The sequence below is a fragment of the Plutella xylostella genome, chromosome 15 (genome assembly GCF_932276165.1).
Source record: "Plutella xylostella chromosome 15, ilPluXylo3.1, whole genome shotgun sequence".
Taxonomy (NCBI): domain Eukaryota; kingdom Metazoa; phylum Arthropoda; class Insecta; order Lepidoptera; family Plutellidae; genus Plutella; species Plutella xylostella.
In genome coordinates, this window is record NC_063995.1 from 6,838,937 (window position 1) to 6,856,802 (window position 17,866).

Sequence of the window (17,866 nt, forward strand, 5' to 3'; positions counted from 1 at the left end):
TTGTCTTTATTACAGAATTTCTATAATAAAATAGCTATCTACCTATAAAATAGCAAATGACAGCAATGACACATAAATTGATCAAGCTACATGAATCCAACAATCTTTACTAAGTATTAAAAAATTCAAGTGTAAAATGGAAAACACTCTTATATTTAGGGACAATAAAACTCGTGCATGAGCGAGGGGTCAGATATCTGCGTACCAGTGACCATAATGTCTACTTCCTGTTTAAAGTATTCATTTAAAGATCAAACAGTGTATTCGCAACAAACAACCATAAACAAATATGCTCAGTAGGTTTGTTTGTGCATATTTTATAACCGATTATTAGTTTGTCCTTGAACAAGAGAATATCAATATTGTTATATTATTGTAATGTACTGAACGACACCCTGAAACACTTTTAATAATTATTTTCCATAGTGGAAATCATGTGGCTACAGAAAACAATTTGTTCTGATTTTTTTTTATTGCACAAAGTAAATTGGTACAAAGGCGAACTTAATGCTAGCAGCATTTTCTACCAGTTAACCTTTGGTGATGTTGAAAAAGTGATTGATAGTGCTTACGATAGAAGATGGTCTAAATTGAGTACCTGACCAAAATATTAATATAACTATACCTATACAATGTAAATAATTATATACATGATACATAATTACATACATACACAAATACATACATAAACTTAAAATTACTACTGAACAACTGATGAACTGATGACACGCTGGCTTCCCACTTTCGGCTAACTGTACCCTTTCTGCAACACCCTGTATACTTTAGTCTAAGCTCTTACGTAGCTTTATTGACTACCCTTGTTCGTGGATGACCATGGATTCGAGAAGTAAGTAGATCACCGTTGAATTAAGAAAAAAAAATGTCGACCGGTTGTAAATAAGAGAAAAAAACGAATGATGAGGTTTTATTGCTGGAGATGAAGCTGGGATTCCCTGCTAAGATATTCGTTTATCCTCCTTGCTTACGTGCGTAAGTAAGTATTATACTTACCTATATGTTTATTTTCAAGTAGGTATTTCCTTCAATTAATGACTGAAAAAATGAATTCTGGCTTACGTAAGCATGTCATGGTATTATTTAAGAATAGTATGAAATTTACAAAGTGAGTATTGCTTTCAAAGTTGGGTTTTCCGACTAATCTGAATCCGCATTAGTATAGTACCACACGATGATTTCCAATACGCCTTGTAAGAAAACCATAAGTAACATGCAAAATCATGCGAATACCGCTACATTATTTTGTAAGAGTAACTATTATATGTTTCTGTTTTTTATCCAGAGAGCTTCTCCCAATATAAAGAATGTTATAATTTTTTAGTTCTAATCTATACGGTTTCAATAACTAAGTAATGAATAGACTAATTATCTCATAAAAACTATAAATACGAGCTTAGCACAGTTTGGCACAGCAGCAGCTCCTAATAAAATTGTTATTTCCTAAGTAATTAGGTTCTTACCATTTTCTTACCTGTCTCTTAATGAATATTGAGGATAATACTTGGGATTAGCAAAAAAATATCAAAATGTTCTAATAACAATACAGATCTAAAAAGGGTGTCGCCAAAACAATAACAGCAAACGAGACAAATAACCTAATTAACGTATTTTGAACCTAATTCCCTCATAACGGAACACTGATGTTGAATTGAATGCGATCTCCCTATAGATAAGGAATATGACGAATGCGATGATAAGTCGTGACCCCTTGGGATAGTATTCAGTCAATTACTGACATGTGAAGGAAGATGTGGACTCATTTCATAGTGTGTTGTGTCTTCGCGGCCAGTGTTTTAGGGCAAGAAAAAGGTTAGTTCCAAATCAAAGTGTTCGATTTTCAAAATAGTTTTTGGTGGTTTTTGTTTTGGTACCACAAATTGGTTTTATTTAAAACGGTTGATGCTAAACTTGAACTTTGTGTTGTCTTTGTGTCGTCATTTGTCATTTTATCGTTGATTGATGGCTTACTACAGCCACTATTTTCATTCATGACTGTTGTAGACTTGAGTATTTTAGATCTATTGTAAAAGTATACAATACAATCGTCTACACCACCCATGATATACTGCCAGACAGACGGATATTTTACAGATCAATGGATCTGATGTTTTTTAAACATTGAACATAATATCGATGATCAATATTGTGAAAAAAACGGGAGGGTTGTTCTATTTTACTCTCGGCCTACACTGGTAGTGTATACGACAAATGCCGCTAGGACTAGGTGCTACAACGCTGTTTAATACAGACCTATATGACCAATAAACTTTTCCACCAACCAACCTCTTCCAAACATCCACAGATGACGAGCCAGAAGCGCACGAAGCCAAACAGCTCAAAGAAGGGGAGCAGAAGCTCAGCGAGCAGATACTCCAAGTGCTGGAGCACTTCAAGAGCCCCGACCCGGTGGGGCTGCCCGGGGCCAACATCCCCGATCCCTACCCCGTGCCCGACACCAAGCAGTCCTTTAGTGTGACCACTATGAACTTCAAGAATATGGCAGTCTATGGGATCAGCAAGTTCAAGATTATTTACATTGATGCTGAGGTTGGGGATATGGAGGTGAGTTAAAAGATATTTTTTTTACAAAGTCTTCTCTGTCAGAAAGGCAGGCAGAAAATAACCTGCAGTAGTGCTATTATCTTGACACTATAAAAAAAATTGGTGACGAAGAAGAATGTAGACGTTAAAACGTGTAGACGTTAAAATAGATAACCTACAGTTAATTCTTAACCCAGATTTTTATTGAACCTTGAATAATAATGTATTAACTAATAGGTATTATCTGCTTTAATACTCGTAATTATGACACAAAGCATAATACAATTAATAAACCGTACCTACCTATTTAGTTAACGCATTCTGGAAAACTAATAATTTTTTGGCATCTTACATACATAGGGTAAATTTAAATACCTCTACAAATCTATATATTTTTAGATACATAACCTACATAATATTCTTACCATTCCAGGTGCACGCGGCCATGTTGATCGACAAGCTGCAGGTGCGCGGCAACTACACCATGTCGACGTGGCTGAGCCGCTCCTCGGGCCCCTTCACCGTGGACCTGTCGGGGCTGCGGGTCACCGCGCGGGCCAACCTGGGCGTGGCCCGCGACGGACACCTGCGCGCGCAGGACATCGTCATGGACATCAACTTCGACAAGATCGACATGAACTTCGAGAACCTCGGCTTCTTCGGCAGCATGTTCCAGGGCATGGTCAACACTATTGGCACCTTCCTCTTCGACTCAATTAAACCCTTCATCCTCAAGGAGGCCTACACCAAGATAAGGACAGAGATTAACACCAAGCTTGATGAAGTCGCCGGTGATATGCAGTTCCCTAACTCTATCTCGCCGCTCGATATGGTCATAGCCGACACGCGCAGGAAGGTCGAGGAGATGAAGTGGGATCCCTACAAGGTCAAGGATTACAACACGAGCGTTAGTATATTTGACGTCGCGCTGAGCAACACCTGGCTCACGGGGATATCCTCTTTCCATAGAGTCGGCAACATCACGCTGAAGATGGAGAACAATACGGCTATTGCTGATTTCGAAATTGGAACGCAGAAGCTGCAGGGTATGACGCAGTGGGATATCTCAGCTGTGAGTGGTCTGCTGTCGCGGGCGGGGAGCGCGTCCTTCTCGGTGGAGTACATGAGCGCGCGGCTGGTGCTGGCGCAGCCGCTGGACACGAGGAAGCGGCCGCAGTTCCGCGACCTGGACCTGGAGGTGGGCAACATCCAGGTGCGCTGCGACGGAGCCGGGACCCTCGACTACGTCATTGAGTTCGTGGTCAATGTACTGCCGAATCTGTTGAGGTACCAGATAATGGATGCGGTTGAAGGCCCAGTGAAGGAGAAGGTGCAGCAGGAGCTGAACAAGATCAACGTGGAGGAGATCATCAAGGAGGAGCTGATGCCCAAGGCCGACCTGCTGCAGGAGCAGGGGTTCAAGCTGTCCTCACTGAAGGATCTGCCGGTCGACGCCGCCGAAGAGTACAACGTAGATGATTTTTTCAACTTCTAAGAATTACTTAGTTGACGAATACTTAAGTTAAATCAACATTTATTTATTAGGTTTATGATTAGGTATGCAAATAAAGCTTATTATGTTCGAACCGGTGCGCTTGTTTTTCGTTTGACTTATTTCTAGCAAGTTCTTAATTATTTATCACATATCTATTTTTAAACACACGTCGCATAATGTTCATGAACAACCAAAAGTTTATGTTTACAACAACGTAGGCTGTCCAACGGGAATAGTTCAACTAACTGAGTACATACAAACTAAAATGACTAAAAAGTAAGGGTCAGTATTACTTCAATTTCAGTAACAAGCAAGACATAACTGTTTAAATACCGAATTTCAATTCCGTTCAAAAACTGTATCTTCTTTTGTTAAAGCAGAGAGCATCATCATGTGCAGGTGACAAAGAAGATACTTGTGCTTTTTATTTTATTTTTGTTTTCAAAACCTGTAGAGCAGTCGAATTGTAATAAAAACTGGAGTACGCAACCGGTTGATAACGGTAACCCCGATCGAAAGAAGATCGGATATCGATGCGAGTTTATTTCCACAAAGTCGGATGCCAAAACCTTTAGCTCTAGGCCACATTAATCTACGAGAAATGTTGAATTTTGTTTTTATTTAGATTTTGAGTGGTTTTTATAACTTATCGACTTAATTATTCATGAACCAAAGAAAACCTACCTAAAGCAAAATGTACTTACCTAAATAAAATTCGCCCCAAAATAGGTAGCGAATAGCGATCCAGTGACAATCAAGTTGTTTATAAATGTAGGTACTTATTATAAATGTATTCTAGAAACAAAAGTATTATTTGATTAAGTACCTAGTTACTTATTAATTAGTGAAAGGCGACACAATTGATGAACTATTTAATAACCGGTGTTAAAATAACTGGTGTTTATAACGGAAACTTATTGAACAGAAAGCTGTAACCTTCCAAAGAATAACTAAAAGAACACGAGTGACTTCCTTATACTCAACCTCCTTGTTATGTCCAAAACATTGGCGGTCAGTTTTTCCATATTTCGAAGGACATCAATTTTTCTTGTTTTATTGTTGTACTAGCTGCTGTATTAGCATTCAATGGCGTATAGATGAAGCCAGTCGTTAGCGGTCAACGTAACATATACGCGGTGGGAAAGGGGAGTATTCTTGCTCGGTCGCCGCGGGCTGATCACCATTGCTGCGGCACTGGCTGTGAGCGGAGCACCCATTGCCCGCCAGAAAAAAAACTATTAAAAAAATAATTAAAAATAACGATTTTCGAAAAGAGCGCGTAATAGCGCCCTGTTGACTTTTTCGTGTGTTTTTCGTAGAATTTTGAAACAAAATGGAAAATATCCAAGTGGTGTTTTTGTTTTTCGCTGCTGTCATAGCTTCGAGCTCATCCAGCACAGGTGAGTCTATAAATTAGATGGAAGAAAGTAGCCGGTCAGAGCTAAAAATATATAAAATTATGCACTATTATTGTTATTATACTTAGGTATCCTAATATTGATAGGTACTTAACTAACTACTCTACCCAATAGGCATTACTGTTGAACTCTTCGAGAAAACTCTCTTTCATCTTAATCTACGTTACAACGATAAGTGAAATTAATTTAATAACTAGCGAATAATAATATCTAAAAAATATATGTAAGTATGTACACAAACTACTCTAAATTTCCGGATTTGCCACCTATTTAAGTCAAGAGTACATAGAACCTATAGGTAGTCTACATACCGACCTAACCTATGTAATGTAAGATGTTGTGTATGGTCGCTAAGTGTGAAAGCAGTCACTTTCACTACATTCGTCCTTAGTTTATTTTTCTTTGATGTGTTAAATATTACACTATTAGGTACTGTTAGAGCTGTTAGATATAATATGTTTTGTGTAGATTCTCTAGAACATATACATATACCTATGGTTATCACAGTGATATTCACACATCTAATGTAATGTAACATAAGGTGCACAAAAGGAGCATCAACAGTACCTTACCTTATATCTGTAACTGCAAGTTAAAAATATAACATTCTTACGATCTATGTATACTACGTAGGTGTTAGATCTTTATAATTGCATTGCTCATTAAACTAAGTGTTCTTAAAAATGCAACCTCAATCTAAGGTTAAAGTAGCAAATTTTAATGATGCCTAACTAATTAAATTCATCAGTATTTAGAAAAATCCAATCTTTTTTTTCATTATTTTATGATCAACAAACAGTAGTACAATATTTGTTACAAGTCTTGGTATTATTAATAATAATATTATGATGAGCATTGTACTACCAACATATTTAACCACAGGACAAAAAACATAATTATGATGATTTTATTGATATAAACTAACTGAAAAATTAACCAAGCTTTGGTACGATGTATTTTAAATGCTACAGCCAAAATTACTCACAGATATGATACATTTGCTGCTTTTCCTTAAAACCAGAGATGCTTTCATACTGATGGGAATAACACATCTGTTGCTCTAGTTAATTAGTAGGACATTTCACAATACACGGCAGCAGATGCGTTTACCCGGGGTGCGATTATTTCTTACATAAATCTGTCGAGTCATCAGCAGTGAAGAAAGCCAGGAAAAAGTGTTAGATAATGACATGTGGCCATTGTCAACTTTTCTCTAGATTCTACAAAAGAAACTTGTAATTTTTTGTATCCGTGTTTTTCATATTCTCTAGTATGAATGTGACTGTACATGATATGAATTGGACATGATGGGACTGATTTGATACAAGGTACTTATGGTTATCGCATCCATCCTAAATGTAAAATAATAAACATGCATAAGTCGAATTCCTCACTGAAAGAAAATTAACTGAAATATATGTTCCATCGTGGAAATTATGTATAAGATATAAAATGTTATGTTACGACAGGGAGTTCCCTCGTTTTCATTCAGATCGAAGGACTGAAGTCACACAATATTTACAACTTAATATGACTTTGTTATTTTACACTTAAGTATACAAAAAAATCAAGTAAGTAAGTATAATACTCAATGAGTTTCATAATATTTTTATCTTATTAACAAAGCGTACTACATTATTAATAAAAATTTACGTAACAGGCCTATTAGAATTCTACTAATAGGTATAAATTCAATAAATACATACCCCCTTATTCATAGAAAAGTTACAAGACGTTTTAACTAATAAACTGTTTTGTCCCTCTCCGACAAAGAACAATTTGTTCTTTGACAGAGAGGGACAAAACAGTTTATTAGTTAAAACGTTCTGTAACTTCTCTATGAATAAGGGGATAGACTACTAGTCGAATTCGTGTCGTGCATGCAACTAAATGTATTATTACATCAATCTATCAGTTATAAGTATGCAAGACTAACTAGCATTTTAGTTAGATAATATGGCAGTGCATCCTGGATAAATCCTTCAAGTAGCAATAATACAGTAATTACATGGTTGATTTCTAGACCTACCCGTGTTCACTAGTATAGGAGGCTCCAAGCACGCGAGATATGAGTAGCTATATTATTCAGATTATATTATCCTACTGGATACTCTGTGATATTTTAATATTTATAGGTAATATTAACAGATACATAATAGTATTAAATAAACTAATAATAGAAAACTTATATTTAACTAGATGTATATATTTACAAATGTTGGTGGCGCTCTTCTATTACATTTGGGTGGGGTGCACCCCACCCAAAGGTACCCATAATGCTGGCTGCGTTTCCTCTTTGTATCGCCAGGGATAATATTACTTATCCTACTTAAATATTCGAGAATTCTGAATGATGGACCGAACGTTACACATATTTACACTCATCGTAACTTATATTTTAAGAAACTGAAAGGTACAATTTACATTTCAAATGGTAAATTTTCTTATGTATAATTACTAATCTTCAGTAGTGTTGGTCCTCTGTCTCGTGTGTTTGAGCATCACATCCATTCCTGCTGTAGGAATCGGGAGATTGGGCGAAATTTGGCCAGAAAAACATAATCATATCATTCTCTATATATATGCATGAGGTCAACTCAAAGGTTACATACTATTATATGAAAAACATATGAGTCAAGAAAAATCCTATTTTCTTGAATCCTTGAATGTACTAAAACAGAAAAGTCTAGAACATAAACAGGCATTAAATAACACGTTACGAATAACCTTCTCTTAGGAGTTAGCGCCCTAAATACATAGCCATTATAGACCAGTAATTAAATACATTTTATAAAATGTGATTATACGGCTAGAAATAGATAAAAATATCGCTTCATGGGTTTTACAGTATTTTTATGAGGTAGGTACTTACTAAATTATTGTTTAATTATCCAACAAATCTATAGGTATACTTAAGCTTTTTTAAAATATATTGGTAATATGAATTAAAAGTTCTGACCTATATCGGTAGTAGCTTATATTCTAGAAATTCCCCTGTACAATATCGAGAGTTACTACAATTTTTAAAATATTTCATAGATAGAGTACCTATATTATGTCTATTCTACAACATCCATCAATGACATTATTTACTCAAGGTTAGTCTTTAAGTACTTACTCGGAATTATGCTCCTTCTTCCACAAAAAAAAAAAACTAAATAAGTACTCATTCAGACGCAATTGCATGTGAGGTCCTTGATCAGGGGTGAATGCCCGCTGCAGCTGCAGGCTCAGCCATTCCATTTTTAAATCGGTGTTCGGTTTGCTAACTGGTTCTAAGCTTCTTTTTCTTAATTTTATTTTAGTAAAACTGGCCATGAATAAGTCGGCTATAAGAACCTAGATTTGATATCGTTTTTATAGACGGTTCGGATTCAAACAAAACACTTTCTACTGGCAGTCACTGATATTCCTGAACTTTTATAAAATATCGAAGTGATTCTACATATACGAGTAAGTAGGTACTTATTTGATTCATAGAAAAATTCCGATTTCGGCGATTCTTTCACAGTGACAGCTGTACTGCTCTGGAATGCTCTTCCTGAGGACATAAGACGTGCACCTTCTGCAGCTTCCTTCAAAGAAAGGGTTAAGAGGCACTACCTAAATTCACTGCCTTAGTTGAATATATAATTGCTGTATATCATTATGTATTATTGTATGTAAGTATATGTATAATAAATATAATAATATATATTATGTATTTATTTATTTATTTATTTTCTTGCTATATTTATGTATTTAGTGTATGTAGTGTTTAATTAGTGTATTATACACTTGCACCTCAGCTACCTCTCATTCTATTTCTATTTTTTTATAACTCTCTTCCATCCAAAGGTTGTCTGGTAGAGATTGCTATAAGCAATAAGGCCGCCTTTTTGTACTGTTTTTATTTTTAAGTCTTTATTTTGTATGTTGTTCTATTTTGGTGCAAATAAAGAGTATTGTATTGTATTGTATTGTATTGTATGTATACATACTTTTCATACTTTAAATTAACAAGCAATAATGATTGGCCTTCCCCAAGGACCGCCGCTAAAGTCAATTTTCTCACAACAATCACTACCGAACTTCCTATATAGAGGATATAAATCGTAAGCGCAGGCAGCGGGCCAAAGGGAGTTCCACGCTAAGATTGTTCAGAAGTAACCTAAAAGTATTTAAAAAAAATACTTTCACCATGAAATTGCGTAGGTAGGTAATTAGAGACATTTGTAACGTATCTTACTTGTCCTTTTGTCAAACTAGGAAACTAAACAATAAGTCACCGGCACTCAACACCACTCATGTCAATGGCCCTACGTTGCATTCACTAAACAAAGACTAAACAATGGCTGGAGGCAAGAAAATACACATTCTTCGAAAGCCACCGATTAAATTCTACCGTCATTGTCACATCGCATTCATACTGTCAATGCCTTCGGCCATAACAGCCGGTCACTACCGTTAGTCAATACAGACTCTGCATACTAATAAGTTCTCACAACGGTAGTGCATAGAGGAAAGTGTATGAAGAGTTAGACACAGAGACATGGGAAGAATGTGGAGAATTGTTTTGGTTTTATTCGGAATGGATGAAAATGAAAGTAGTTTGCTATAAGTACATAAGTACTGAAGGAGAATTATAGCTGCTCTTGTAACTCACTTATCAACGTTAGATATAGATACGGATATTTATAAGTTTGAGTGACGAGCCTAAGATGCATGAAAGGAGCCTCGTGAAGTATCAATTAATGTGCCTTATACTTTATTATTATTATTATGATCAGCGTGCCCTGGGCAGTCAGCGATAGACGTTTATCTGCCCGGCAAATCCAAATACAAAGAGATAACCTCTAGACAAGACTAGCAGAATACGTCACAGAAACACTAAGAAAGAAAATGAGGACCTTCCGAATCGACTCCAATTCGCCGCCTTTACCCCCATGAAACATCTAGTAACAGACCTGATATTGACCAGAATGAAAGCCAATAGTATAAACATTCATATTAATCCTGACAGGTCGGTTCGGAGGACCATGCTCCAAGCAGGACCCCAACGTGGACATCTGTCTGCTGCACAGCTTCAACTCCCTGGCAGAGTACCTGAAGGGAGGAGCACCAGATTTCGGCATTGAGGAGGTAAATATTTTAAATAAAAGTTTAAATTACTGTTTTGTTAGTGTGTTGCAATTAAGACCCACTTTTTGGATTGTTTAGAGAGGTTTCCTGGTCTTCATTTAGATGAACATACCTACCTAATACTAGGTGACTAACGAAATTAATATTAAATTACATTAACGTTTTTTTTATTTTTCTAAGGTTAAAATATTGATAAGGAAAAACTGCTTATTTTTTCTCAAGTTTCTAGAACTTCCATAACATTGCGATTCACCAGGAAGATACCAAAGAAGGTCTTAAAATTAATTGACCTTCAAAATTTGAAGGAAGTTTGTGTTATGCGACATCGCTAATTACCATCGTCACCTTGAGAATATTTTCATATTCATACAATCAAAGTTCTTCATTCAAAGAACCTTGCCCTTGTGTTTATGTTAGATAATTTATAATTCATCTTATACATGAATTATCTAGATATCTTTAATTAAGACATAGGTATATGTATTTGTATAGTTTATACAAATAAATCCACACTTCTGATTCCTAGGCTGACTTGCAAAACCATCAAAACAAATAAAAAAATCACCTTATATCCGGTGTTGACAGATTTACGGTTCTTTGCATTTAGAATTGTAGAGCATCGGATGTGACCATCTTGTTTGGATTAACCTGGTTGAACTTAGTAGTTCATCAATTCATCATCCATCCGAAGAAGGATAGGTATACATGTCAAGCAAAGTGCATAATTATTTATATCATGTTAACCATCGTAAGAATGATCACCGGATTTGAACCAAACCAAATCTTTGATTGTGCCTTTTTTCGATAAGTAGTACCTAAGCAAAAACACGGCACGGCAGCGGCATACCATCCTTTTCTCAAAGCAGTTCAGGCCATTTTCGACTACCTATTACTATGTTTTTGTATATATATTTTCACCAACCTGTTAAACCATTCCAGGCGGAACCCATAGTCATCGACGAGCTGTCGATCGCGCTGGGCGGCGGGCCGGACGGGTACCGCGCCAGCTTCAAGGACATCCACGCCACCGGCGCCTCCAACATGACCATCACCAACGTCAGGTGAGGACCACGGAGTGTAGGATAGAATAGCTAATTGGGCACCAGCCCAGAGGGGTCACTCTATAAGACGTTATACGAAGTTTCAGAGCGCTGCTACGCGAGCCACGACTCTATCTCGTTGTATTAAACGTGCCGATTTCGCGACAGCTCTCGATCGTCAGTATAGAGTAACTCTCTAGGACAGGAACGTCTGGAGAAGAACTGTGGAGGCCCTATGCTCCTCGTAGAGTTAAAGGAATATTCATCATAATTGGTCACCACAAATAGTTAAACATACAAAAAATACGTACTTATAAACTAGAAATAATGAAGAATAGGCGGCCTTATCGCTAAGAGTCATCTCTTACAGGCAACCTGTAAGGTATGATACGTGCTGTGTTGCCTCGCGAGTGACCACAAAAAGTAAAGTACCTATGGTAGAGCTAGATTTAAAAGAGAAACCTGATTGTATTTTGTGCAATAAAATAAATAAAAAAGTACCTACCGTACTATTCTTCATTCACTTAGGGTTAAAGATTTTTTTTAAACTCACATATTTTCGTTGCAAAGTTAGAGTCATCAGAATTTATGTAGGTACTTCGTAGCAGATTAGATTAGGCAATGATCAAATAAACTCATAATAAAATCGGAATCTATACCTGGGCATTGTTCATCGAAGAATCTACCTGAATGTCGTCGTATTCCTATTCCTATACCTATCATCATCATCATACTAATAACTAGGATACATTACGCTAATAACACTCGTTTACTATTTTACGAAGTGGTGATTATAATTTAGGTTCAATTCATTTATAATAAGAACAAATCGACGTATTTATCATAAAAATTCAACGCACATTAGGTACGCAAAGCACATTAATTTGGTAATTATGGCTTTTAAATGACTCTACCTACCTCATTAAAATATCTTCCTAAGAATTTAGTTGTTGTTTCTATGGAATATAAAATGAACCACAATCCAATAAAATGTATACCTTCGTATTTTTAATAATTTTGAAAATTTATTACTGTTTTTATATGATGCTATAGGTATATGATTTTACCTATGTATAATTTGCCTTTCTGTTTCTTCCGTTACATGGTGAATACAGCTAACGCTTAATTTGGTATGTAGTAAATATATAGTAATGCCTTTTTGTTTGCAACTTTAATTTATTCTCTCCACGTTTCAAATGACACATCTTTTCTTTGTCCGAAAGTGCATAACAATATGACCAGGCTCTGGACAATGTGTGTGTATGATGTATGGCCAATTGCCATTTAGGATCATGGTCTTAGCGACAAAGGTTTAAAACTTTGACATGAAGTCATCACTGTATTGAACAAAAGTAATGCTGAACACTGTCACAATACTCAAATATGTACCTATATGTAGGAAGTATGGTATATTTAATACAGTCTTCAGAGTTCAACACCATCAACCTATTTCAGTAGTAGGTTACCTAGTCATACCTAACAAGGCAATGTGAGAGAATTTCAAACGTCTTTTGCATTTTAATTTAAGTCACGTTTATATTTTCGTAATAGTCCTTTCTCTAAAATTAACCGTAAATTACTCCTAAGATAAAAGTACCACAAAACCACAACTCTCTATAATACAGAGAAAACTTTGATTGTAGAAACAAACAGTCACACAGCCTACGCTATAAACACTCATCTCTGGAAATCCCGTCAGCAAAATTTAGGTTTTATAAGTTCAACGCAAATGTCTGTGCCTATATAAGCAGTTGAATCGTGCGATAGGATGTTATTTATTTAGCTTTTGATAAAAAAGGCTCAACCGTTCAAGAATGGCCTCTTATCACCATACACCATCGGGTGTTTTTGACTTTAGTGAAGTTAGATATGTTCACATAAAAATATACGAAACTGTGTAGATGTCACAGTAAGTCCTGCTTATCTTCTCAGGCCTTTGAACCCCCTTCAGGCGATTACCGTAACATACACACTCACGAGTAATAAAAAAGTTCCACTTAGATTTCGACATCAAATTAATGAACTCCTATTTTGTTTTTGTTTTTTTTTTTAATTTGTTAAAAATATTTACGTTTTTAGTAGGTTTTAATTTGATGTGATGTAAAATGTAACTCAATATTGACGGCGTCACCTTATTCCCAAAGTAATTAGTTGCTATTGTCACTGAAACTTTTTATATGCTCGTGAGTGTACATTTAATTAAATTCACTTACCTCCAGCACTAACCCACCACCCTCCTTCCAGGTCGGACCTGGAGACGCACCAGTTCCAGCTGACGCTGTTCGGGCCGCACATCAGCGCGCGCGCCCGCTACCGCTCCTCGGGAGTCCTGCTGCTGGTGCGCGCCTCTGGGGGCGGCGACTACTGGGGAGAATACGGTACGGACATGTGCACTACTCTATTAGCCCCGTATCCACCTGTCGCACGCCTCGGCGTATTAAAGTTCCCTCGGTGATGACAATACAAACCGAGCATTGGATCGCGTTATAGCAAACCCGAGGCATGCCTCGCCGGAGCATGTGACAGGTGGATACGGGGCTATTGAAGGTCGGACCTGGAGACGCACCAGTTCCAACTGACGCTGTTCGGGCCGCACATCAGCGCGCGCACCCGCTACCGCTCCTCGGGAGTTCTGCTGCTGGTGCGGGCCTCAGGAGGCGGCGACTACTGGGGAGAATACGGTATGGATGCAATACTCTATTAGCCCCGTATCCACCAGTCGCACGCCTCGGCGTATTATTATACAAACGCGTTCTATCAAACCCGAGGCATGCCTCGTCGAGGCGTGCGACAGGTGGATACGCGGCTATTGAAGGTCGGACCAGTTCCAGCTGACGCTGTTCGGGCCGCACATCAGCGCGCGCGCCCGCTACCGCTCCTCGGGCGTGCTGCTGCTGGTCCGCGCCTCTGGAGGCGGCGACTACTGGGGGGAATACGGTATGGACACATGCACTACTGTATTAGCCCTATATCTACCCCTCGGGTTTGCTAGAACGCGATCCAATGCTCGGTTTGTATTGACGAGGGTACTTTTATACAAACCGAGCATTGGATCGCGTTCTAGCAAAGGCGTGCGACAGGTGGATACGGGGCTATTGAAGGTCGGACCAGTTCCAGAGTGCTGCTGCTAGTCCGCGCCTCTGGGGGCGGCGACTACTGGGGGGAATCCTGTAGACTTATTGACTTCCACTTAAATAAATAACAATAATATGCTCAGGACAGTATGCACAGGGTGTTGCAAAAGTGGTATACTAAGCCGAAAAGAACTGACTCAGGGGGTCATTCTAAAAATCTTATTTCGGGAATTCGAAGTGGCAGTCGGAGCGGAGCTGATTTTCACTACGATGATTTCGATGATAAACCCTAGTCCAGCTCTGGTTTTTCTTATTGTTCTTCGTGCAGGGGGGATCGCTACCGTGATACGTGAGCACTATATTATTTATTCTCATCATCAGCCTGAGAGCGAGAGCTTTGCTACAGTCTACATACTAGACTGACATAGCGATACCGACTGCTGACTTCCCAGATTCAAATCCAAAGTTATTATCAGTGGCCACAAATATCATCATCATTTTCAGCAACCATCGTAAATTTCTTGACATCGGTTCGGAGTGGCCTAGAATAAGTGTCAGAACACCCTCTCTTCAGCTTTTCTCGTCATCGGTCCAGTAGAGCCCTCAAGAAATTATTAACAATCACACTGATTCTCTGTTTCCGTGGTATTGCAGACGGTGTGAAAGCGAAGGTGTACTTCAGAGGTTCCCCGTACGAGCGCGACGGCCGCACGTTCCTGAAGCTGGAGCAACTGAAACTGGACTTCAGCGTCAAGGACATACAGATGGGAGTCGAGAACTTGCACAACGGAAACGCTGTTCTACGTAAGTTCTGACATTGTCATTTTGTATGGGAAATATAAAAATGTAGGTTCACTGAGTGTATCATCTTCAATAATGATAATTTCGTGTATTATGATTCACATTTCTTAGGATACATAGATTTTATCAGCCTTGCTGCGCTAAAATGGCTAACCCCAAGTCTGAGCATAAAAGATGGTGGAATGACGTGATAGTGTACACGAGCTATATGCATTTTAAAAGCCCTTAAGTATCGGTACCTCTACAATTGAATAAAAATCACAAAATTACCATCGCTTCCACAACATGTCCAGTTAAATATGCAACATTCCTCAATCTGAACATCCGTCTCCCTTCTATCCCCAACAGAAGCAGCCCTGAACCTGTTCATCAACACGAACGCGCAGGAGTTGTTGAAGGAGATGAAGCCGGACTTGAAGCGCGACCTGGCGGAGAAGATGTCCCGCTTCCTGGAGCGCATCCTCGACACCATCCCTCTAGACGAGTGGATCACTGACTAGATTTAGGTCTTAGACCTAGGACGTTGGTCCACCGCATGACGTCACCGTCACGTCGCGAGAAGCAGATTATTTCAGGCCGAGTTTAATATGACTTGACGACGACGTGACGGGTGTGCGGTGGACAAACGCTCTTAGCACCAGTTTCTCCATACTCGGTTAGATCATAACAAGGGATTAGTTGCTGACTTTTGACACATCTGTCAAGAATTTAATGAGGAGATGACGTATAATTAATTGATGACACTACAATGTAACAGGGGTGTTAATGATCTAACAGACTATGGTGAAACTACGCATTAGACTAAGAAAGTACACTCACGAGGAATAAAAAAGTTTCAGTGACATATGGATAGGCAATGACAGGTGGAAACTTTTCATTGCTCGTGACTGTATGAAGTACATACGTAGGCATTGTAAAAAGCTCGAAACTCAGTTCTCTGAAGGGTCTTGAGTTTAGCTAGAAAAGTTTAACATAATTCATTGGTTAACCATAATTAGTCTATGATTATAAGGCACGAGTTCCGAAGAAGATTTTCAAGGCAGGGATAAAATTTAAGTAAATTTCATACATAGTCTAAGGATTAAAAAGGAAAGCTTACTTACTGCGTTTTGAGCTTTTTATAATTTATTTTAAGTTAAAAGTTACTTAAATGACTCCAGGTTGGGTTGCTAGCCTAAAAATAAGCCTCAATAAAACAAAATGAATAAGTTCCGCCAGATTTTTCTCTGCTAACAAAGACATTAATTTATTTATTTGTAGGTTCAAAATTGTACAACATTATAGTTAACGCCCATTAGGTTTGGGTAACAAATATGTACAATAAGTATAAGACGACATTGGTTTTTAAGTAGGTACTTATTCTTTAGAAAGTTGTAGTTATAAGTATACTTTTTTGTAAAATATATTTATAATTTTATAAAAACATACAAAAAAGTACATACAGTGTTTTTTTATTGTCCTTCTTCGTCTTCTTAGCATATCGTGGACAAACACGAGGCGCTAGAGCGCATTTAGAGTTTGTGACCGAGGTGGAACGATTAGTGCCAATTTCTCCATAGTCGGTTAGAGCATAACCAGGGAGTAGTGGTTGACTTTTGACACATCTGTCATGAATTTTATATGGAGATGACGTTTAATTTATAAATCAATCCCTGTCGGTTAGATAACCGACTATGGAGAAATTGGCACTTAGCGTCTCAGAATAGCGGCAGTCGCTGACTGTCCAGGGGCTCCGAACTCTCACAGACATTTAAATTTAATTCTGATATGAACCTTCGGAGAACTATGAAGTCCCAAGCAACAAGCTAGCTTATTTCATAAAAAGTACTATCAAAACGTATAAAAAATAAGCATTGCTACGTAAGAAGAAGAATAATGGTATGCTTTGATCTCATTGGTTTATTGAAAACTAGCCAACCTTTCTAGCACACAGTTATAGCTGTAGGCCACCATCACGTCTGTCTGCCGACTCTACCTATATGAACACTGTAGAAGAGCAATTGACCCACATTACGTGAGAGTTGGAAGACCAGCGACCATCACAATGTGCGGCCCATAGATGTGACTGTTGCATAACATACGCAATCATAAACCGATGGACTATTGCATACATTGCATAAAATCAAATGATGTATGCTCGTTACTATTGGCATTTCACTTGATGGAAACATAGGAAGAAATACATTGCTATTATTATAACCCAAAAGATGACATATTTTGAAAAATCATATCCTCATCGTCATCACCTATTCTTTGCTGAAATTCGCGACAACGGTGGAAACAGTTGTTCTTTATTTTAGCCGAAAGTTCGCCCCGTAATGAAAGTATTTCACATATTCCACCCCGTATTCGGTTTCA

At 37.9% G+C, this 17,866-nt stretch overlaps 2 protein-coding genes across 3 annotated transcripts; both read left to right on the forward strand.

The window, feature by feature from the left end:
• The first annotated feature begins 1,701 nt into the window (after window positions 1–1,701).
• LOC105381105 lies at window positions 1,702–4,149 on the forward strand. The gene is made up of 3 exons (XM_011550754.3): window positions 1,702–1,827; window positions 2,321–2,580; window positions 2,993–4,149. Exons 1-3 carry the CDS (start codon window positions 1,767–1,769, stop codon window positions 4,052–4,054), a joined length of 1,383 nt encoding a protein of 460 aa, XP_011549056.1. The 5' UTR covers window positions 1,702–1,766; the 3' UTR covers window positions 4,055–4,149.
• A 1,030-nt stretch (window positions 4,150–5,179) lies between these two features.
• On the forward strand, window positions 5,180–16,945 carry LOC105381103 (protein takeout). 2 transcript variants are annotated; one of them, XM_048626119.1, is made up of 7 exons: window positions 5,180–5,454; window positions 10,475–10,593; window positions 11,533–11,654; window positions 13,878–13,899; window positions 14,459–14,570; window positions 15,362–15,511; window positions 15,857–16,945. In XM_048626119.1, the coding sequence occupies exons 1-7, from the start codon at window positions 5,388–5,390 to the stop codon at window positions 16,006–16,008; spliced, it is 744 nt and encodes a 247-aa protein (XP_048482076.1). In that variant the 5' UTR covers window positions 5,180–5,387; the 3' UTR covers window positions 16,009–16,945. The 2 variants fall into 2 exon arrangements, with proteins under 2 accessions (XP_048482076.1, XP_011549055.3); XM_011550753.3 differs by lacking the exon at window positions 14,459–14,570 and having other exon boundaries at window positions 5,185–5,454; window positions 13,878–14,011.
• The last annotated feature ends 921 nt before the right edge of the window (window positions 16,946–17,866 follow it).

What these genes read in the sequence shown, in the direction of transcription:
- LOC105381105 (XM_011550754.3), top strand. Translation starts at nt 1,767, where the DNA reads ATGTGGACTCATTTCATAGTGTGTTGTGTCTTCGCGGCCAGTGTTTTA. An exon ending in TGTTTTAGGGCAAGAAAAAG is followed by an intron (nt 1,828 to 2,320) that starts GTTAGTTCCAAA and finishes AAACATCCACAG; the next exon opens with ATGACGAGCCAGAAGCGCAC. An exon ending in CTGAGGTTGGGGATATGGAG is followed by an intron (nt 2,581 to 2,992) that starts GTGAGTTAAAAG and finishes TTACCATTCCAG; the next exon opens with GTGCACGCGGCCATGTTGAT.
- LOC105381103 (XM_048626119.1), top strand. Translation starts at nt 5,388, where the DNA reads ATGGAAAATATCCAAGTGGTGTTTTTGTTTTTCGCTGCTGTCATAGCT. An exon ending in CAGATTTCGGCATTGAGGAG is followed by an intron (nt 10,594 to 11,532) that starts GTAAATATTTTA and finishes AAACCATTCCAG; the next exon opens with GCGGAACCCATAGTCATCGA. An exon ending in ATGACCATCACCAACGTCAG is followed by an intron (nt 11,655 to 13,877) that starts GTGAGGACCACG and finishes CCCTCCTTCCAG; the next exon opens with GTCGGACCTGGAGACGCACC.